We start from the raw sequence: 23,693 nt of genomic DNA on the forward strand, positions 1-23,693 counted from the left end.
GGGGGCGGGCCGGGCGCGCGCGAGTCCGGAGACGGGAGGGCGCGCGGCTCGGGAAAGGTCAGGGGAAGCGGAGGCTGTGGATGCTTTTTACCAAAAGCAAAGAAAACAACACGAAACAGAAAAGCGGGCAGCGCTCTGTGAAGCCTTACTGATTTGCCTGCATGGGCCATGCATGCCTGCTGGGCCAGGAAGCGCGTTTGGAGGCGGTTTCAGGGAAGGCAAGCGTGTGCTTCCTCGGCTGAGGGTGCGTGAGGGTGATGTGGTTCCGGCTCGTAATAAAACAGAAACAAAACAAAAACAAAATGAAAAATCTTTAGAACTGCATTGTCTGCTGTTCAGCAGATCTCGAAGTATGGGACTGCTGGTTTATTGATAGGAACTCCAGCTGTGGGCTGGGGAGCAGCGGGCTTGTGCTGCCTTGCGTTTTAAGCCTGTAGAAAGTTAAAGGCAAGAAGGAATAAACAAATCAAGGCTGTGGGAACAAGTGTCATGGTATAGTTGCTTTCTGATGGTCACTTTTGTCCCTGGCATAGTCTGCATCCCACTCCATGAGTCATATCCACTGTTAGGAATCCTCCAAATACTGGTTATACTTGAACTTAGGGTGAAACTTGGGGGCGTTCAAAAACTTTTTCCTGCTTGTTTTGTTCTGAGGCTGCGTTGGTATTGCGGGGGGAGGGGGGGAGATCCTGTAGATAAGCCTGTTGGACCAGGAAGAGTGAAATAAGCCTCCTTAGGCATAGTTAGGAGCATTCCAAACTTGGGATTGTACTTAGAATAAGTTTTACCTGATGATGGAGAATTCCTAATGAAATTGACTTTGTGGATATTTTGATGATTTCTTTAAGATACTTGCTGGTTTTGCTTAAGGTCATTCACAAAAAGCAGTGAAAACTCGGGCTAATATATTGGTTTCAAATGTGCGTGTGTGTGTGTGTGTGTGGGGGGGGGGTTGACAGGGATCTCCAAATTGTGATTGAGACACTTTTGTTGTCAGACCAGTGAAAATAATCGCTTTTAACTTAGTGACTTTTGACCCCTCATTTCAATAAGTAATTTCTCGTTTGACTTGTGGCTGGCCCACTTGGGAAATAAAGTGTATATGAGTCGAGTAAAGTGACGTAAGTGCACGAATTCAGAACCTCGTTCTTTTCTGTTGCAGATGAACCTCTAGTCTTGCTTTTGAAAAAGCCACTCTGTGTAACTCTTGACTGTGAATGCTTTTCTGCACACCTGTCGGGAGGATCTCTGACAGAGTATGCCACTTGAGAGGCCCTTCTGGTGACCAGATACTGGGCATTAGAGAAGAGAGGTGTTCCTGTTTTTGGTTTCCTGAGCATTATGAACATTGACTTTCCACCCCTGAAGTAAAAATGTTGAAAGCTGAGTCTTCAGGTGAACGGGGCACTCTCAGAAGTGCCTCTCCCCACAGGAATGCATATAGAACTGAGTTCCAGGCCCTGAAAAGCACTTTTGACAAACCCAAGCCAGATGGGGAACAGAAAGCAAAAGAGGGTGAGGGCTCCCAGCAAAGCAGGGGCCGGAAGTATGGCTCCAATGTCAACAGGATCAAAAACCTGTTTATGCAGATGGGCATGGAGCCCAACGAGAACGCCGCGGTCATTGCCAAAACCAGGGGGAAAGGTGGGTCTTCATCCCCGCAGAGAAGGATGAAGCCTAAAGAATTTCTGGAGAAAACAGATGGCTCTGTTGTTAAGTTGGAGTCATCTGTCTCCGAACGAATCAGTAGATTTGACACAATGTACGATGGCCCCTCGTATTCCAAGTTCACAGAGACCCGGAAGATGTTTGAGAGGAGCGTGCATGAGTCAGGGCAGAACCACCGGTATTCCCCAAAGAAAGAGAAGAGCGGAGGGAGCGAACCACAGGACGAGTGGGGCGGGTCCAAATCCAATCGAGGCAGTACAGATTCCTTGGACAGCCTTAGCTCTCGAACTGACGCAGTCTCCCCAACGGTGAGTCAACTGAGTGCAGTGTTTGAGAACACCGAGTCCCCCAGTGCCATCATTCCGGAGAAGGCAGAGGGCAGTGAGTACTCGGTGACTGGGCATTATCCCCTGAATTTGCCATCTGTGACTGTGACAAATCTCGATACCTTTTGCCACCTTAAGGATTCTGATTCTTGGTCTCCTTCGAACAAACAAGAAGGGGATGCTGAGGATGCTGAGAAGAGTAACGCAACGCCGGGAGCAGAAGTGACTCCTAAGAGTGCCTCTGTAGCCTCCTTGCTTAGTGAAGAGGCACAGCAGAGCAAGGAAGCCGAGGACTGCGCATCTAACCAAGAGACTCCGGACAGAACTGACAGAGACCTTCCCGAAGAACCTTGTGCTGACAGTAAGGCAATGCCGAGGTCTACGGTCCTTTCTCCACAGAATGACCCTTCAGGAGTTGCTGGAGCTCATTCGGTTGGGACGGAGGCAGCAAAACAGCAGAGGAGAGAGATGGCAACTGGTGGTCTCACCTCTGCCGATGCCTCTCCATCCAGCTATGGAAGAGAAGTCCCTGAAGACTTCAGCAATTTCGAGAGCTCCCATGTGTACATGCATAGTGACTATAATGTGTATCGGGTGAGGTCCAGGTATAATTCAGACTGGGGGGAGACAGGCACTGAGCAGGATGAGGAGGAAGACAGTGATGAGAACAACTACTATCAGCCCGATATGGAATACTCAGAAATTGTCGGACTGCCAGAAGAAGACGAAATCCCAGCTAATAGGAAAATCAAGTTTAGTAGTGCTCCAATTAAGGTAAGTATGCTTTCTTAAATTGTTCTCTTAAGTTTGTGTTCGTTTTGGGGCCTAAGTGTATGTGGAAGAGGTTTGAAAACTACTGGAAGTCTTTGTAAGGAATTTAAGATTGCTGGTGTGTGCCCACTGTCAGGTGTTTGAGAGGCGTCAGTCACATTTCCTGCTGCGCTTTAATAATGATACAAACCAGGAGTGAGCAGTGTGAAGGTTGAAGAAATCTGGAGATTGGGAGATGCATTCCATTGGACTGCAGTATGAAAGAAATGAACCCTGAGTGTGTGTTTGAAATAAAACTATAACGAGTGTTGCTTAACATTTCCTGTCCAAACTTTCTGAATCTGTAAACTGTAAGATCTGAGGTATAAGGTGCATCAGGTAAATTATGGTAACCTTGAAATAATCGTCTTTATTTACTTGCTTTAAAAATCCGAGTTACTCCTTCCCTCCGTGTAAGTGGATTATGAGGAATGTTGTCGGAACTTCTTTTTTAGATTGCTACGTAGCCGTGAAAATTTGATCTATGGAAATACATTAGCTGACTTAAATACTGTGATTGAAAAGCTCCAACTGTAAACAGCTTTGAATTCAGAGTTTGTTATGTAGCCTTAAAATGAGATTTTGTGAAAGGAAGTAGAGGTGATTTGCCATTCATGGATTTATTTTACCTCTTAAAAACTGGATAAATGCCAGTTGAATTCAGATGCTCTGTTCTAATGACTTCACTTAGCTAACATTTGGTATAGAAGAATTGCACAAAGTGCGCCAGCAGCGGGGGGTGGAACATTATTAGGGATAATGGCAGTAGGGGCAGGAGGTGTTTGGTTGAGTAGCAGAATCCCTGGAGTGCTTTTTCAAAGTGTCCTGGCCCACCGGCTCAGTCCTCAGAAGCTGGCACACACTCCTTGGGGAAGCCAGAGGGCTGTGGGGCAACTGTGTACTCTGAAACTGCTTTCCAGGGGCTTCTGGGTTGTATAATGTGTGTGTAGGAGAGATTTGGAAATTGATATTATATCTCCTCAACGTCTAGAGTCCGTTGTTACTTCTTCATCCCTGTAAAGCTGCAAGATAAATCATTTACTTGGAAATAGCCCCAGAGAAGTCTGACGTTTTAATTATGAAATCGTATTTTAAAATGAAATAATTTGTGAAATTGTTTACAGGGTGTTTGTGGGCAAATTTTCACTGCATTAATGTGAGGCAGAGGTTCTGGATGACAACGGGTCGTGTCGAATTAAACTGTTTAAACCACAGACGTGAGTCTGGTTTGAAAGTAAGCTAAGTTTTCTTTCAGTCTCTTCCGCTGCCCTGGGATTCTCTCTCCTTTGCTGTCCCCCTGCTCCCACTTCTGGTAGTCTTCAAAGGTGCCCTTTCCTCAGACCTGGCTAATGAGCCGCCGATCTTCACTGTTCAGGTCCCCTTTGAACATCATCTTTCTGTCCCTGAGGAGCAAAGCAATATGATTAAATTGTTTCACATTGAGCGAAGCACGAATAACTGAAATGAACTCTTCAAAGGAGTTTGTTAATCCTGGCCACTGACTTTTTAATAGGGGGACAGCAGTTTATAAAAAATTATCAAGTAGAACATTAGCCACTCAGCCCAGTGGGACACTGGGCTGTATTCAGCTCCTGGGCTGCCCGGAACATAACTAGACGGTAATAGTTTGATGGATTTCAGGGGATTTGTCAGTGAAGTACGTCTGTTCGTATGTGAACAGACCAGCGTTTTGGATATGATATTTTGAAATTCAAGCGAGTTTTTAAAAATTATTCTAACAGTAAGCATTTTGCCTCTTACACAGTAAGTAAGCTGGATTTCATATTACAAAGAATGAAAATACGTATGTTTAAATTTAACATGTTTCTTAAACTTAGGTCAAGCGTATGATTTGTGAAACACTCTGTGATGTGTTTTATTGGGCATTTAGTGGGACTGGTTGGAGTGGATTAAGTTTGCAAACAGAATGGTCATTATTAGCCCTTTTGTAATGAATAGGACAATTACTCTTTCTTGTTGCTTCCACACGCAATTGGATTGATTCACTTTGGAAAATTCGAGAGCTGTTTTCTACGGGTCTTGGTGCCGTTTTGGTTATTTTCAATTAAGGTTTTTTTTTTTTTTGCCTCAGCAGGTGGTGAAGTCTTAATTCAGTTCAACAAATATTTAGGGAAGGCTTATCATAAGTGTCCTTTGGTACTGCTAGCTGCAGAAGAAACAAAAATCCAGAAAGTTACTTTTTTCCTCTGTGATCTTGTAATTCTTAAAAACACTGAATTTAAAACTCACACAGTGTATAACACTGAACCAAAATATTTACTGTCCTTTGAGTCCTTTAATAATATCTGGCTGTACTAGATGTATAGCATGAAAGGTATTTGATATATTATTTGGAACTGAGGCTATTTATGCTTCTCTTATGTGTGTCACCTTATTCTTTTCATGCAGCTTTACTTACGGAATTGGAGGTTATGTTTTCCAACTTCTTTGAGAAACATTTTTAAAGAAATGAATGTTGAAGCTTTCATATTTTTCTGATATTTTTATCCTTTACTAGGTGAAATATTTCCTATGTCTTTTAGTGTTTCATTATTCATGACATTTGTGTTTGTAATATTGTCCTCAGTATCTGTTTCAGCTCTTTTGTAGAGGTTTTAAATACATTACTCTAAGAAGATGTCTGAAATCTGGACCTAGAAAAACAACAAAATAGCATAACCCTTATACTTGTTAGTAACTTAGAAACGGTGGGATTTTACTGCCGGCCAGCAGGGTGACTTTCCATTCTTTCATGGACACAGTTGTTTCTTACTGGATAGGTTGATACAGTTCCTAGGGCCATGGGCTATTATAGTGGGATTGATAATAGTAAATATAAACTCTACCTTTGAGATATGGGATGAGAGAGTGTTACGAACAGTGTTGATCTGAGGTATTCACTTACATGTTTCATTCTTAGGAATTTCTCAAGACGAAGGGAATGAATTAAAGTGACTGTGTCTTAGATAAGTCAAGGGTAGGAAGCATGCCTTTTGTCCTTACTTTTCTACTAGCTTGGAACATTCACTAAGCCCTGGCATGTATGAGGAACACTGTAAATATCATGCACAGGACCAGCAGTGTCCCAGGCTGGGCTGCTGGCAGGCGGGGTGTGTGGCCCTGGAGTTAACAAGGCTGCTGGGGCCCTTCTGCCCAACTCTGCTCTTCGCTGACCTTCCTGAAGTCACTGCAACTTCATTAAGGAAGTCTTTTCTCTATCACCAGTAGCCTTATATCCTTTGAATTGATGTTCTTTAAAGAGCATTATTTGGGAAAAAAAAAAAAGATTTTTGTAGCTCCCAGCAAGTAGGAGATTGCAGAAGTAGTGTTGCAGTGCAGCGTGCTATACTTTTGATTGCTTTATCAAACTGCGTGGAGCTTGTATTTTTTTTCTGTTTTGGCGATGGAACCCAGGGGCACACTACCCTTGAGCTATATCCCCAGCCTTTTTAATTCTTTCTTTCCAGACGGTGTCCTTAGATTTCCCACACTGGTGTTGAGCTTGCGCTCCTCCTGCCTCGGTCTTCAGAGTAGCTGTTTACCGCCGTGCTGGGCTGGAGTTTACAGAGCTGCAGTTCAGAGGAGGATCAGGAAGGGTAGTAAGGCTACTTTGAACCTTATGTGATAGTTGTTGAGAATGGATCTCTGTATTCTCACCCTCTTTTGGGGGCTCTGAGGCATAGTCTGGGTTACATGAAGCCTTTTCGTTCAGGATGGGGTGCAGAGCATAGTTCTTCTGAGATCTAACCTTTTGTCTTTGTGGAGGCTTCTCTTTCTAACAATTTTATCAGTGTGTGTTAACTTTAATATGCATATGAATCACTTTGGGATTCTTGTTCAAATGCAGATTTTGTTTCCGTAGGTGTTCTGTGGGAAAGTACCTCAGTGCAGTGGTTATCCCCGAATACAGTATTAAGCAAGTTATCTCAGAGGATAGAGGCCTTCAGCAGCCAAATTAAAATGCTTGAATCTCGTTATGTATTACATCTATGTAAAGTACAAATCCAGGGAAAAGAGGCAAGGCGTGGAGTAGGTAACGCATTTAGGTGCAAAGCAGACCGGAAGGACCGAACTCCTGGACTCTCGGGCACACCACGTTCAGCCGATCCATCTCTCATACAAGCCTTCCTCACTGGTGTTGTGGTTTCCTGCTCCCCAGGGCCTTGCACCCGCCAAGCAGGGGCTTTATTACTGAGCCACATCCCCAGCCCCCGTTTCTTTTCTTAACCTCGTAACATAATTTAATATCCTCAAATAATACAACAAACTAACACAGTGGCAGGCCTGGAGTGGGACCTGAGATTGTGCATTGCTAACAAACTCCTGAGTGGTCCTGAAATTGCTGTTGGGTAGCTCTTCCTTTGGACTGAGAGTCCGAAGCAGAATTTTCTGGCTTCTGAAAGGGGTTGGCCATAGGATGCTGACTAAATCTGCTTTGCAGATGGGACTTCTGTAGCAGTTTGTACAGCGTAATATTCTTCGAGGATGAAACAAGTTATAATTATGTAACGTGCCTGAAGCTCTGCCTCTGGGTACCACAGTGGATAATGATCCCTGAATTTCTTAGGCGTTCGGGTCATTAAAAAGTGATGCTCTAGCGGGGAGTGATCAGGCATGTCTGTAATCCCAGCTACTTGGGAAGCTGATGCCGAGGACTGCAAGTTCCAGGCCAGCCTGGGCAATTTAGACCCTGTCTCAAGATAATACGAAGAGCCTCGGCTTGTAGCTCAGCCGTAAAACACATAGTTTGTGCAAGACCCTGGATTTAATTCTTGGTACCAGGCAAAAGAAGTCACATCGTTGGTGTGGTTTTTATTTATAAAAGGATAGGTCTGAGGTTCTTGATCACCTCTGTTTCTATCATTCCTTTGCACATCTAAATCAGTAAATTTTAGAGGCGGCATAAGAATGGCTGTCTTATTTAATTTACTTTTATTTGTATAACTTTGATGGCATAACATTTAAATTGGATTTTTAAAAAGTTTGGTATTTCATAACTCATGTTTCAAAATGAGGTAAATGAAATATGTCAGGTATTTTAATATACTGTGTAAAAGCAAATAATGAATATGTATTGAATACATGCCATCCATCCTTTGGTTTAAAAAGGAATTCTTTTTTACAGAAAATTACCTCAAATGCTTGCTGGTATTTATAGTAGAAAAAGTTTCCTCCCTTATCATATCATAAATATTTTGTTTTTATTCCAAACTTCCTCACAAATACTAATTGTTGGGTTTGTGGGCTGTAAAAATAAGGCACCAAATTTTGGGGAAGATAACGATATGTTTATGTATTATTTTATCTTGCTAACCCAATTACGTGTCTATTGAGCATAATTTGATTTAAATCTTATTTGCATTAGATTTTTTTCTTCATTACCACTGAGGAAAGAAAAAGGTTTAGAAATTTGTAGAGAATATAGTTGAATGTAAGATAAATTGTGCATAAGCAAAACAAATATTGCTGTATTAAGCTCTGAAAATAATTTGTTGGTTGTTCTGCTCTCTAATTTATGTTTGTCCTTATTTTTCTGTGCTCTTCTGTTTTGAACGTGTTTTATTTTTGTTCTTTGGCTGCATTGTATTTTATAGTTTTAATTTTGAAAGGGAAGGAAATTTTTAAGTTATGCTTCAGTTTTCTTCCTGGTCACTTTGAAAATTTTCTTGGTTCTTTTTCTCCTCCCTTGGATGACACAGATATTTAGAGATGAGAAATACTTAAAGGTAATCTAATGTAATTTCCCAGTCACTTTAGGAAGCCCTTCAGTGCCATAATGCTGACAGATGATCTTTGAGCTTCTGCTTGAATAATTCCGCACATGAGGGTTTATTACTTCGGAAGATAAAAGGAAAGTTAGAAGGAAGGGAATGCTGGGGTGTGTGTGCGCTTCAGTTTTAATTAGCATTTTTTATTGAGGTAACATTCAGATAACATAAAAATAACATTTTAAAGTGCGCAGTTCAGTGGCTTTTAGTATATTCATAGTGTTATGCAACTGTTACCATTACCTAATTCCAGAACATTTCATCACCCAGAAGGAAACCCAGTGCCCCATCGTAGTCATTCCCAATCCTTCTTCTTCCATCCCCTGGCAAACCGTAATCTACTTCCTGTCTCTGTGGATTTGCCTCCTCTGGACATTCCGTGTAAATGAAATGCCCTTTGAAAGGAATACAGGAGACACAAACAGTATGGCTTGGAGTATGTTAAATTAAAGTAACGTGAGGATAGCAGACTGCCAGAAGGTCTAGAGAGCAAGGACGAAAGAGTTCTCTGGATGGTGATGTGGGGTCTGAACAGTTAAGTGGAAGTTCAGTTAAATATTACTCACTGATAACAATAGAAGCGACAAATGTCATCCGCGTTGTTATGCAACCTCGTACAGAGAATGAAGTCGTGAAGCTGTGGAGAGACTGAAGGACCCGACAAAGGAGGAGGAGATTTGTGACCGGGGAGAACAGGTGAATGTGGAAAGAGGATGATTGGAGCAAGCCCTTGTGTGGCACCGCGCTTGTATTAATACCCCCCGAAAGCTGTTGATGGAGCATGAGTGTGCAATTCAGCACAGTGTTTCTGTAGAGGCCCAAATTATACTACGACTGGTTTTTACTTTTGGAAGAAAAAACCCGTGTCTTTTCCTAATGATCTGATGCTTCTTTCTATCTGAGATAGAAGAAACAAAGATAAGTAAAAAGGAGACGGGGGAATATCGCAATTTAATAATTGTACTTAAAAGAAAAACACTGCAGCGTTATAGTTCTTTTTTTCCCTTACAGGCTTCTCACAACGAAATCCCTAAAGTTTAAAATACATATACAATAGATGGGCCAGTGCTTTTCTCCTGTGAAGTGGGCTCTTCACCTATAAATGGGCTCTTGTCTTCACCTGCAAATTGAGCCTGTGCTTTTCTGTCTTTACCAGACGTTCACAAATGCTACAGATCTCCACCCCCAAAACATTTCGGCATACTCAGCCCCCGACTGTAATGTGCTTCTGCCTGGAGGGTCCGCACTGCCCTCCGAGCGTGTGGGTCTTTCCGACTGGTGAACCTGTTGATGCCTGTCACTGCAGTGCTCTTCTGGGGCATCCTGCGGTTCTTCTCTGCCCTGTGGCTCAGCAAACCTGCCACCTACCCTGTAGGTGGAATTGGTTGAACTCTCCGTCTCTTTTTGAGGCCTTCTTTGGATCCAGTCTAGTGACCCTACTACCCTTATCTTGCTTTCAGTATTCCTCTTTGTTAATTAGTAATTGTTTATGGGCAAAGAAATCTTCAAGAAATTTTTCTTCTCCTTCAGTATGTCAAATGTAGATTTCATACTCCTGCTTGCTATTATCTGTGCTATTACCATCTATAAGAGGAGTGATTTTAGGCCAGTATTATTATATGTTGTCTACAGAAGAATATTGTCTCTATTGCTATGAAATATTTTTGTCTGGTAACAATAAGAGTAATGCTGAGCCTTAACTTGATATTCTGTGAACTTGGACAAATCAGCCTCTTGCGGCCCTGGATTTCTTATAATTGAGACTATCTTTTACTTGCAGTTTATCTCTAAAATGCTTTCTCAGTTTAGTGTTTTGTAATTTGTTGGTCTTAAACATATTTGTACTGAGCCATAATCATAAATATTTGTTTTGTTATTTTAAAGAGAAAATTTTGGACATCTTTCATTGAAATACTAAAATGAATTTATATTATATTGCTCTTGTTTATATGTAGAGTCTATTAAAAACTTTTTACTTTTTTTTTAAACTTTTTTTTTTTTTTTTTTTTTTTTGTTTTTTTCTGGTGCTGGGAATCGAACAACAACCTTGCGCTTGCCAGGCAGGTGCTGTGCTGCTGAATCCCCAGCCCCTAAAAACTTAAAATGGTTAAAATAGCAAATCTAAGAGTACATTTTTACAGAGTGGAATTTTTGAGTGGCTTGATTTGTGAAAGTCTGGTTTAAACTATGTACTATCTCCCAAGGAATACAAGAATAAAGAATGTTTTGTAATATAGGTGCTGACATATATTCACTCATTTTTGTTCTTGAAATAGCTTTATAGCATACTTCAACACAGCTGAAATATTGATATTTTCTGCACAATTTCTAAATTTTCAGTCTAAGTTGTCTCCTTCTTATGCACCTATCCTTATAATGAAGACAGTGAAATAACCAGAGGATAAAGACTCATGGAAATTTTACATTCTAGGAGGATGAAAGTTTTGTTCTTTGCTTACTCTGCTGTATTTCTGTGGGCTTTAAGAACTGTTCCTCAAGTTGAAGCTATTCTCCATGTATTTTTGAGTGATAAGTAATTTTAAATGAAGCCAGGTATGTTGGTGCACACCTGTAATTACTGCAGTCTGGGAGGCTGAGGGAGAAGGATCCCAAGTTCAAGCCCAGCCTGGGCCATTTAGGGAGACCTTGTCTTAAATCAAACCAACTCTACAAAATAAGACAAATAATTAAATAAAAATAAAAGTGGTTTTTTTCTTCTTCTTCTTCTTTTTTTTGTACCAGGAATCGAACTCATGACCTCGAGCTTGCCAGGCAAAAGTGGTTTTAAATGCAACTGCTGATAGTGTCTTTCCTTCATTTTAAAGTCAGATGACATGAATTTAGTACTGGGGAAAGTGAATCTTCTGTGTTATTTTCTATCCCAGTTGAAGTAGCAGGCTAAATTGGGACACATAGTAGTTGGCAAAGGTCAAAAAGGTGAGCCAAGTCTTGGTTCTGGAGGTTTCTTTCCAGCAGTGGCCAGGTGAGAGAACCCCGGAGTACCTGTGTGGTGTTTGTCCTCTAAAGAGTTCGCACCTGCACAGCCCTGGGAAGCCGAGGGGAAGCCGAGTGGCTGTGCTCTGAGTCGTTACCGCTCAGGGAGGTAGACTTTTCTTATATCCATGTTAGATATCTCCTCCAAACATTGCTTTTTACTACTTCTCTCTCAAAAGTTAGGTCAGTAAAGCTTCATTGAAAGTATATTCATTTCAAGACATTTTGTCTAATCTCGAATGTAAGAATTTTAATTAGTAGTCGAAGCCAGAGGTCTTTTTTCAGATATTTAAAGAATTTTCCTTCTATGATAAAGGACTTCAGTAGAGGAGCCGTGGTAAGTTTATTGGTTTGCTTTTTTTTTTTTTGTCTTTTTGAGACAGGGTCTCGCTACGCAGTTCAGGCTGGCCTTGAGCTCACTTTGTAGCCCAGGCTGGTCTCGAACTCGCAATGATCCTCCTGCCCCAGCCTCGCGAGTGCTGGGATTACAGGCGTGCGCCACCATGTCCGGCTATTGGTTTGCTTTTAAGATCCAGTTCAAGAAGCATTCTACCTCTGACCTATTTCCCTAGACAAAGATCTGCTTTATAGTCAGTGCTGTGTTGATGAGTTCTTTTGACTGTATTTGTTTCAGATAAAATGGATATGCAAAATTGTTTTGTTAAAAAAAAAAAGACCTTCCCTCACTGATGATTGAACCCAGGGCCTTTGCCCTGAGCTGTATCCTCAGCCTTTTTCTGTCTTTTACAGTATTTAGAAGTGGGGTCTCACGAAGTTGCTGAAGCTGAACTGGAACGTGCAATCTTCTTGCCTCAGCATCTGAGAGCACTGAGATTTCAGGCGTGTGCCATCCCTGCCAGCTGACACATTTCATTATTCATTGACCGATATGATGTAATACATACCATGCACACACACATATGCTATCTTCTGAAGAGTTGATTCTTTGGGGAAAGGTAACAGTGACTGTTGGGTGTGCAAATGTTATCTACCAATATACAAAACATGTTTAGTTTTAGAAGTAGATAGAGTGATACAATGTAGTTTAAGTTGTACGTCTGTTATTGTGTTACGTGCTATGCTGACAACAGGTTTTCTGTTAGAAATTTTAATCCCTAATTTTAAAGATTATGCACTGAGCCCTAAAACAGATACGTAAACAAGGTTTATGAAAAGTAAAGAATGGACCAGATACGGAGATCTATGACATTGCAGGAAAAATGGAATTGAAGACTGCTAATTGTCATCCATTTTCTGTTGCTCTAACAAAGTATCTAAGAGTAGTTATATATATATTTTTAAAAGAATGAAGTTTCTTTAGGTCACAGTTCTGGAGGCTGGGAAACCCAAAGCCCCAGTAGCAGCAGCGGGCTAGGCCGTCCTCACAGGACAGGCAGTGAGCGTGGCAGGAGAGCTCATGCTGGGGGAAAGAACGCAGGGTGCCTTGCTGGATAAGCAGCGCTCTGCACACCGAGAAATGCAGTTCCGGGGCAGTGATCCCCCTAAGGACCTTAGCTCTTAGGGGCCACACCTGCTAACACAACTGCTTTGAGAATTAAAGTTCCAATTTTTGAGCTTTTGGAAGACACATTGAAATCATAGCAATAATCCAGAGTTTCACTAGCTTTAAAATACATGCACAACACAGAGTTTATGTTCAAAAGGGAGTTAACCCTGTGCAGTATATGAGGTTTTTTTTTGCACAATGTTCAAAATGATACTTTTTAAGGATCAATTTCTAAAATGCAATTATAATAGCTAAAATATTTTAAATCCCTTGATACATACTGCCTTTTTATTGAGAAATATTACTATATAATTAGCATTGAATTAGAATAATTTTCTCACACTCTGCACCAGCATTTATACATGCTATATGGTTTTTCCTTTGCTAGGTGAGAATGTCTTGTCGTTTCTGTGTATGATACTGATTTATTGATGGGGTTGAAGGTTTTCATGTGTTTATAGCCTTTTTTTTTTTTTCAGTAGGAACATGAGGCCTTGTTCCTACTAGGCAAGCTATCACTTAGCTACTTCCACAGCTGACTATAGGCCTTTGTGGTATGAGTTGTGACTGTTGTTTACTGACTTTTTTTCGGTCAATGATTGTTAGTAAGGACTACATCAAGGTATTATTTATGTTAGTAGCAAGTCAAAGCAACTTGCGTATTCAAGGAATAGGGGACTAACGGTGAAATTCTCTGTGATAGATGCGTGAAGTACTAATAGTAAAGCTGCCTCACTAACGTTTTATGAGGTTACGTCTAAGTGAGTAAATAATAAACAGTCTGGGGCTGGGGATTTAGCTCAGCAGTAAAGCACTTGCCTGGCAAGCGCAAGGTCGTGAGTTCGGTTCCTGGTACCGGAGAAAAACAAAACAAAACAAAACAAAAATAATAATAAACAGTCTGATTAAATACTTACCATACATTCCTATCATTTTTATTTCAAAGTATATAAATACTAACTTTGATACTTTCTGGGTGGAGATAATTACACATTTCTAGGTTTACTAAATTTTCTATAATGAGGACACATGACTTAGTTGAATTAAATGGTGGTAGTGGGATGCAGCTAGTATGATCAGCAATAATAACTTAAGGAACTGACAAAAAAAGTTTTTTTATGCAGCCCCAACTTCTAACAATTTATATAATTTTGGGGTGCATGTCATAGAAGAAAATTTTGGCTAGAAAGTGTACATTTATGTTAACAGTGAAAAAGGTGTTAATTTAAGAAAATAGCGAGACACTTCTAACAGCTGAATTCAGTAAGTGGATCTTTTTTAACCCTTGGTAAAACTGATACCATGCTTGTGGCTAAACTTGGAAGTGTTGTGAGAGGGAAGACCTTCCGATTTATTTTAAATGATAAATATAGCATTTTGTAGACATTAGATCATTATCTATATCCCTTAGTTCAGCTGAGATAATCCTAATATGTAACTTAAAAACCAGGTATATTAGATTTGAAGTGAAACTTACTTTAATGAGTAGTCTTACTAAAAATAATAAACATTATTTAAAGAGAGTCTTAAGCAGTTTTCCTATGTCAGCTAGTGGCCCCTCCTCCCCTTTTTATTTGAGACAGAGTCTTGATATGCATGCAGTTCAGGCTTAGCTGGAACTCTCCATGCAGCCCAGGTTGACCTTGAACTCGCAGGGATCCTCCTACGTCAGCCTCCTGAGTGCTGGGATTACAGGTGTGCGCCTCCACATTGGCATCATATCTTTTTGATTTGTTAGATCATTGCAACTTTCTGTGAAGTTGAGAGACGCCAAGTACAATATCTTGCTTACATATAATCGTGTAAAAAAATTGCACATACTCTGTTGAAAACAAGATTTTTAGTTTTAGGTCTCCAGAGAGTCCTTTTGAATGTTTCCTGTTCCAAAACACCAGCCAGTTTGCAGTTTCCTGTTGTTCCTCTTAACAAAAGTTTAGCTGAAAGGGATTCATTGATGTACGATTAGACATGTAGTAGTATATAATATTTTTAGTTTTAGAGTCAAAGGGTCAGTTCCTCTCACACACTGGATAGTTTTCTCACCTTTGAAAAGCTTTGGTCGATAATGTGGGAGTATATAAATGATGAAAAACATATTTTTGTTGGGTAGCAGAGTTCTGAAGTTGGAAGTTGAGATATTACTGTAGTTCTGATTAGATCAGCTGATAGTGCTAATCCAGTTTTGTTGTTTTGAGGCACTGTCTCACTATGTAGTTCAGTATGGCCTTGAACTCACCGTGTAGCTCAGTCTTACTTTGAATTTGCAGCAGGCCTCCTGTCCCAGCTGCCGGGGTGCTGGCACTACAGGGGTGTACCACTACTCGCAGCTTTGTAACTTTAATCTTAGTTTTCAGTAATTTTAGCATTTTATAAATTCTAGTAAAGTCTTAGTTAAGTTGCCTATTGTAAAACCTGATATTGCATTAAGATTTTTCATTAGGTATTGTTAAACCTTACCACCATATGGTTAGTTTTTTTTATTAATATTTCATTGAATATTGAGTTTCTATTAGTGATATTTAGGTAAATGTATATAATTGTAAAGGCTATGTAAAGGGAAAGAGGCAATATAGTATTAAAACATTTTAAGATTTTAACTCCATAAAATGTTACATTGGAAAAAAATAGAATTTCAAGAAAAAAGTTCTACTTGTGATTTTGAATGTTTGTATAAACTTGTTTTTGTGAGAGATTTGAAGTAGTGTTATCTTTCTTAGCTAATTACGTACACAGCTGAGTTTGAGAAGAGACCTATGTTTTGGCAGTGGAGATATTGTTACATTGGTGGATCCTCCTTTGAATCCTGAATTCTCTGAGTGCTTCCCTCTGGGAACTTGGAGAGCTCTTAGGAGACTGACCTCTGCAGCCGAGATTATCAGAGGATTTTTAGTTTGAAGTTACTGATGCTGGCTTATTGGCTTATGGGATTCTTGTCCTTAACTTAGGAAGGAAGCCATTGGCTGCAGTTGACCTGTTACTACTATCAGAATTCATCCTTGCTTGAGGAAGGTGGCGTTAAACTGAGAATGTTGACATGAGTGTGTTAGACGGTGTGTTGTTTCCTATCCTATGTCTCATGTTGAATTGGTGAATTAGAGTTCTGCAGCGAAAAAAGACCAATAGGATGTGTGTATGACAGAGAAGGATTTCTTTTAAGGAACTCGCTCGCTCACGTAATTGTGGAGACTGGTAAGTCAAAAGTCTGCAGGATGGGTTGGCAGGCTGGTAACGTGGGGAAGAGGAAATGTGCCCCTTAGTGAGAAAGCCATTTGTGGTCAGGTGTTGTGGCTCATGCTTAGAAATCCCAGGTAGTGGGGAGGCTGAGCCAGGTGCATCACGAAGTTTGCAAGTCGGAGGCCAGCAGCTTGGGCACCTTAGTGAGACCTGTCTGAAAATTACAAAAAAAAAAAAAAAAGGTGCAGTGGGTTGGGAATTCCATTCAGTGGTAGAGCTGCCCTGGCTTGAATCTCCATTATCACAAACTAACCAGCCAGTCTATCAAAAATCACAAACACAGAAACATGTAGAATAATGTTTGAGCAAGTTCCTGGGCAGTTCCAACCAAGTTGCTAGGTAAAATTAAACATCACAGTCTAGTTTTCTAATTTGGTTATTGCCTCTGAAGACGTTTCAGGCAGAAAACTCACTTCATACATTTTAGGGGAGCTGTTGGTTCTGTCCTCCTTATTCTTAGAAAGCTTGGTGAAGGAATTCCCTCTTGGGGGAATTGCGTTGTAATGGATAATCAGAAGGCTTGGAATTAGAGTTGTGCTCCAGATCTTGCTGATTTCAGATTGTCTTAAGTTTGCTTCAACTTTTAGGGCAGGAGGTTTGTTTTGTGGTTGTGTCTTCAGATCTGTCACAGAATAGGCCAGCCTGAACTGCATACTGAGACCCTGCCTCAGAAAAAAAGAATCTGACACCCGTTGTCTGACACCCGTGCTCCTTCCTCTTTTTCTTTGAAGGTCTGAGTTGGGAAGATGCTGATCGTGTGTGTATGTGTATAAAATGCTTGTGTGACTTACTTATAAGCAGAATCCTTTAACTTCGCTGTTGTGAAGGAAAGCTTGAGCGATTGAGTTACAGATTGCAATCTTCTCTGGCCACTGCTCCGGGTGGCTGAGGCTGCCGTGCTTTCTTTGATTAGCAGAATCCCGTCTACTGCCCTGTAAGGTAATGATAGCTCACAGGTAACCAGGAACAGTCATTAAAGTATGGTCATCTCGGATAGGGCTGGGGCCGTAGAGTGGTGAGGGCGCTGGTTTTGCCTTGACTTTATTTCTGCTTTGAGTGATCACCCAAGCTTGTAATTAGTTGTGAGAGAATTTAAAAATGGAGGCGGCCTCAGAAAGTTGTAGAGCTATTTAGAAATTGCAGTAACTTGTCCCAACTTTGGTAACTTGAGTGTGTGAGTATATCTGTTCTTAAGATGAAAATAATTGACAATTTAATTAACGAGGATAATTGGATCATTTCTTATTATTCAGTGTTTTTCCCCGTCTTTCATGTGTTGGTGTGTTTACTACAGTGAGTTTGTTTCGTTCTCTTCAGGGATGAGAGAGGACTTCCTTTTGTGAGTTACATTGATCCTCCTACTCCCTTAATAATAGTTGTAGGAATGTGCTTCGTTTCCGTTCTAGAACTAAGTTATAATTTTATAAATGGTTTAGCTGTTGGTTGTCTCATTTTCTAATCAGACTCTTGTTGAGTGTGACTTCTGTTGATCCAGAAAACAATTTTCCATTTTTCTCAGTGATTTGTAAGTAATTAGTAATAAGCTGCATGGGAACAAATAATCCAAGGTCCTGAAATCATATTTGTTGCCTGTATGTTTCCTCCACAAATTACATTATCTAGAAAATGTCTGACAGTTGCTATTACACTGAAATATGAAATGCCTTTGCTTACTCACGCACATGTGTTTATATACGAATGAATTTTCCCCAGGCAGAACTAACTTTTAATAGCACCTTAAGGAAGAAAATTGCTAGGCTGTTTTCTGTATTTTTGTCTTTAAATATATGATGATTAAATTTCTGGAGATGCATTAAAAACAAGTATTCTTTAAAAAGCAGTATAGACATTGACGTTGAAGTATAACCATGGTATTTTCAAGGCCCTTGATAATCTCTTCTTACGAAATTTATTGTTTTTTTCATTTGTAAAATCAGTGTCTAGAAAAATGTTGATAAAGAGGTATTGGGAATCGAATCCAGGGCCTTTGCATGACTTATATTCCTGTCCACCCCCTTTTTTGAGGCAGGATCTCACTACATCACTAAATTGCCTGGCTGGGCTGGAAAACGTCCTGCCTCAGCCTGCTCGAGTGCTGGGATTCAGGTGTGCTTCATTCGGCTCAGCTCCTTTTGATATAACATTGTGGAGTATTATAACATTTTTGTTTGCTTTTTAATTTTTTGAGACAGTGTATAGTCCAGGATATATAGTTCAGTATATAGTCCAGGATGGCTTTAAACTCACTGTGCAGCCCAGGCCAGTCTCAAACTTGAGGCAGTCCTTCTGCTTCAGCCTTCTGAGTGTTGGTATTATAGGCATGTGCTACCATACCTAGCATTCTGTAACTCCTGTGTAAACATAAGTCAAAGTGGGTAGATCGCCTGTTACTCACGTATGTATAAATAACTTGTTATGCTCTAGCTATTTAGAGAAGGGTTGATTTTTGAATTGATGAGCAGCAGACAACAAACATTATTGAAATGCTTAAAATGTGTGGAGCTTTTCCTTTGCTGTATGGCTACTAAGGTATATAAGACAAGCCAGTACGTAATCCCACTCCAGAGGACGAGGCAGGAGCATTGCAACCTCAAGGCTAGCCTGAGCAGTTCAGTGAGACCCTGTTTCAAAACCAGATAAAAAGACCTGAGGAGGTAGCTTCATTTTCCCTGGGTTCCATCTGCAGTACCACAAAGACAAACAGAAAAAAGAAAACACAATCCTTGGTCTAGAAGAAATAATCTCATGAGGGAGATAGAGAAGAAAGCGTTTATAGAATAGTGTGTTAAGCCCTGTGATACGGGTATATACATAGGGTGTCATGTATAATTTACTGTCTAAATGTGACTGCTTTGAGAATTAAATGGGGAGCATTAATAATTACAAATATATGAGAAATTGTTATTTTTTTAAAATAAAGGCACAGACCATTACCACTGCTTTGTCTTTGTATTGCACAATGCCTACAGGTCACGTAATTTATTATCAGAATGGAGAAACTTTGACAGTAAAAGGGCGGTGCTGTTAATACGTAGGCAGAGACAGCAGGCGTGGCGGAGGACTGACCGAAGGAAGCCGTAGTCCATGGTCACCTTTGACGCAGTGGCTTGCACTGGTGGTCTTGAGCAGTGTGTGCCTTCAGGAAACACTCATCAGTCACAGCAAGGAGTACTAGAATGGGAGCTTCAAAGGTGAATGAACTAGGAGAGAAACAGGAAATCCTAAGCCAAGGGAAAACAATGTTTGGGACAACTAAAAGTAAGTAACGCACAAGTGGAGGAAGTAGGGGAGACTGTGTGTGTGTGAGAGAGAGAGAGAATGTGTAGTGTAAGAGTATAGGCAGGTGGGGGCTTGTATACACAAAGGAGTTAGAAATTAAGTGCAAACCCTGAGTCACTGATGAATTTTAAGACATAGTGTCTTGGTTAGTTTTCTCTCGTTGCTGGGACAAAATACCTGACGCCCAGAATTAAGGAAGGAAAGGTTTATTTTGCTTACAGTTTGTGGAGGTTTCAGTCCATACTTGGCAGATTACAAGGCAGACTGGCACATGGCAGAGAGCTACAGCTCATGGGGACAGAACACAGCAAAGCAACAAGCACACAAGGGAGGAAATGGCCAGAAGCACCCTCTTCCTCTTCCTTACATATGCAAACGATCCACCCCAGGGCGGGTGTAGGTCTCACACGCATAATCAATCAAACTCTAAAAGCCTGCCCCATGACCGCATGAGGCTTTGGGGGGACACCCAGACACAAACCATAACACATAGGTAATGTCACCTCAGTACTGTGTACCTCCTGTCATGTTGGTGGTTTTGGGAAGTTGGAGGAAAGCCATCATTTCTCCCTTTTTTCTTTATGTTTCTTCAGTAAACATTCATCCTAGGAGCTTTCTGCTAATTTCTTTTGAGCCCTCTTGCTGGATTGATGTACACTTTCTGTGTGTTGGATCGATCGTATGCCTGACCATGTGAGTGATTCTGGTTTGCAGATGGCTCTTGAGCCTGCCCTCTACTTGAGTTGTGAGCTACCTAGGAGTTGATTATATACATCCTAAATCTCTGTATAACCACTTTATTTGTCTAAATGTGTATTTTATGCAGTGTTTAGATTGATAATAACTGAGTGTGAAAAGAAAGACATTTTTCCTATAAAAATATAAATCAAATTCTTTGGAAAAATTGGGGAAAGATGTCACTTAAAAGTTTTTGTTGTCCAGTTAGATGAGTGTGATATGGTGACTGAAACTATTTCCACTGATACCTAAAAAGATTTACTCCAGTTATTTTGCAAGCATCTTCATGTTTTTGCTCCACTTTAAAGAAAACCAAGGGCTGGGGATGTAGCTCAGCAGCACAGCGCCTGCCCAGCAAGTGTGAGGTCGTGAGTTCGATTCCCAGTACCAAAAAAAAAAAACAACCCAAACAAACAAAGAAAGCCAAACTGGCCATTATAGTAAGAGAATTATGTAAGAAAAAAAATTAATCTGCATACTTAAGCTCAAAGAAAAGGCCTGAGCCTGATAGCATATGATTAATGAATAGATACACTTCTAGGTGTCTTACCTTAAAATAGACCTGTCGAAATACACATCAGTTTTTATGATTCCCCAGCTTTGACTGCCCTTTGCAATTATGGGGTAAATTTTCAGTCCGAACTTTTTCTGACGGGACATCCAGTGTCTTTTCAGTACAAGGCGTGATGCTTGTCACTTGAATCACACGTTCTAACACAGGTAATCACCCTGCGTCTCAGCCGGAGAAATAAGGGCGTGAGTCCAGTTGTGTTGGGAGAGTAACACTGTGTGAGAGGTGTGCATAGTTGCTGTGAATACAGGGCAAATGGGTTGGGGTTCCAGAGGCGTGGTAGAGGAGGCTTCTTGGAGACACACTTCCGAGTTTTAAAGGTTTCATAAGTATTAGGAGACGGAAACAGGTATGCAGCGTAGCAGGAAAGCACACAGAGTGACAAAAGCTGTCTCACAGATCTCAGGATGACATTGTTAGTACCTGGTGTGGCAAGGTCAGATCAGGAAGGTTCCTTTGTGCTAAGGAATTTGCATGCTTTTCTGAAAATGTATCAGTCATTGGAGGGACTCTGATGAAGGCTTGCAAGAATGGTTGTCCAGGCGGGCAAAGGGCAAGCTGGATAAACTGGGTAAGGCACATGATGAGGGGTGTGATGTCATATAATATTAACTTTTCAGTACAAAAATCATATATAATTATTTCTTATTCATCTATGTATATGTCCCTTGCCCACAAAGGGTCTTGTCTAGGTACTTGGCTTATAATAGATGCTCAAGAAAGGAGAGTAAAAAAATTAGGTAGACATAAAGAGAGAGTTCATTTTCTGATCTAACAGTGGCATAGTGGTCTCGGACCTCAGAGTAGGGCCGTGGGTCCGAGTGTGTGAGATCAGCATATGTGTGTGGCTCGGGTCCTGTGAGGAGAGGCACGGTGAAAATGAGGAGGGAGGTAGGTAGAAAGTGCAGGGAAGCAGCCCAATGGGGCAGGTCCACATCTTGGAGGAGCGGAGTTTGGGAAACAGTGCTTTGAAGAAGTTTGGAAGGGGAGAAGATACCAAAGGTAATAACCTCAGGAATGGGGAAGTGTAATGGTTGATACATTGTGTGAAGGGGGGAAGTTTAGAAGTTTAACTTAGCAACTCAGCAGGGGGCCAGGTCCTCACATTGTAAACATCCTGAGCCTGTGCAAGAGGAGGGCATGGAGATCTCCTGAGTGCAACCCCTGCCCTAGGACAGAGAGCCTGCTTCAGTATGAGGGAGGAAAGGAGGCTTGTTCTTTGCCTTTTGTGCTCTTGATGCTTTGCTGACTTCTGGTGCCTTGAACTGCTGCCCTTGTGTGCTGCCACCCTGCCTTGGAGTCAGCTGATTATGGGCTGAAACCTACATAAACTGTGAGCTAAATAAACCTTTCCTTCCTTAATTTTGGTCTTCAAGTATTTTGACCCAGAAACGAGAGAAAAGTAACTGTGACACAGTTAGTGAAGTAGAAAAATGGGAATCCAAGTGATCACTTTTGAGAGGTCGTTAGATAGTAGTCTCTTTGTTAGCGGCTCAGGGTCATACAGTGAGCTCTTTGTTCCTGGGAATAGATGTCATGTTCTAAAACTATAAAGATTAGTCATGAAAATGAATAAAATGACACATAGCTGGATGTGATGGTGTGCACTTGTAATCTCATCTGCTTGGGAGGCTGAGGCAGGAGGATTGCCAGTTTTAAGTCAGCCTGGGAAACTTAGTGAGACTCCTTCTCAAAAACTAAAAAGGGCTGGAAATGTAGCTGATTGGTGGAAAGCCCCTGGGTTCAATCCTTAATACGTGCGCGCGCGCACACACACACAGTGTGGGGATATTTAAGCAAATACTCGGTATACTAACCAACATATACATACTCTCCCCACCCGCTGCAGTATTGGGGATTGAAGGCAGAGCCTTCCCACTGAGCTATATCCTTAGACCTTTTAAAAAATTTTTGTTTTTATCCTCCAGGACATTTGCTTTTATTCCTTAGATTTTTTATTAGTACATGTCCCCAATAGAAATGATTGCATTTAACTTGGGCAGTTGGTAAATGTACGTAACTCATCTTAATCATTTTTTACTTCCTCTTCCCCTTCCCTACCTTATCCCACCTCATCCCACCTCCCTCCATCTCTTGGTCCTCTTCCCTTTTATTTATTTTTTTAAAATTTAAATCTCAAGACAAGGTCTCCGGAAGTCACCGAGTTAACCCAGACTGGACTTAAACTTGGATCCTTCTGCTTTAACCTCCTCCCAGAGGATTAACAGGCATATGCTGTCCTGCCTGATTTATACATGTTGCCTTTCAGGAATATTTCTGCATGAATTAGGCTTGAGTGTCAGTTCTTAAAATACCATTTCCAGGTGTACCGCACAAAGTGTTTGCAAGGTAAATGCGAGGGAGTGGCTGTTTCCATGGCTATTTCTTTTTTTTTATTTTTTTATTTTTTATTTTTTTGGTTTTTGGTTTTTCTCCAGTACCAGGAACCGAACTCACGACCTTGCGCTTGCCAGGCAGGCGCTTTTGCCGCTGAGCTAAATCCCCAGCCCCTCCATGCCTATTTCTTGTTCAGTGCATTTGTGGGGCTACGTTTTCACTCACCTGGCTCTTGGCATTCGTTTCACTAGAGGTAGGTGTTGGGCTAGTTATTAGCCAGTTTTGAAGGCAAGTTTAGTTTATGTGTTGTTATGTAAGATAAACTGGTAAATGCTTATAATGAAGCCTTTCTACCTTAGGGATAACCAGAAATAAAAAAATACTTAGTGCTGGCCTTCTTAAGAATGCATTGTGACGATTATTTGTTGACAAAGCAGTACTCACCAACTTGTGTTGTATTT

General features: G+C 40.9%; 1 protein-coding gene across 10 annotated transcripts in view; it reads left to right on the forward strand.

The window, feature by feature from the left end:
* Window positions 1–49: 49 nt before the first annotated feature.
* Ppp1r9a (protein phosphatase 1, regulatory subunit 9A) overlaps window positions 50–23,693 on the forward strand; it is a 284,300-nt gene continuing 260,656 nt past the window's right edge. For 4 of the 10 annotated variants that reach the window (XM_005388052.2, XM_005388055.2, XM_005388054.2 and 1 more), the window contains exons 1-2: window positions 50–244; window positions 1,163–2,768. In XM_005388052.2, coding sequence (XP_005388109.1) covers window positions 1,374–2,768 — 1,395 coding nt within the window. In that variant the 5' untranslated portion in view covers window positions 50–244; window positions 1,163–1,373. The remainder of the gene's footprint in view (window positions 245–1,162; window positions 2,769–23,693) is intronic. The other 6 variants (XM_013516008.1, XM_005388053.2, XM_005388056.2 and 3 more) reach the window with 2 other exon arrangements.

Source organism: Chinchilla lanigera, unplaced genomic scaffold, assembly GCF_000276665.1.
Source record: "Chinchilla lanigera isolate Chin_1 unplaced genomic scaffold, ChiLan1.0 scaffold00031, whole genome shotgun sequence".
In the NCBI taxonomy this organism is placed as follows: Eukaryota; Metazoa; Chordata; class Mammalia; order Rodentia; family Chinchillidae; genus Chinchilla; species Chinchilla lanigera.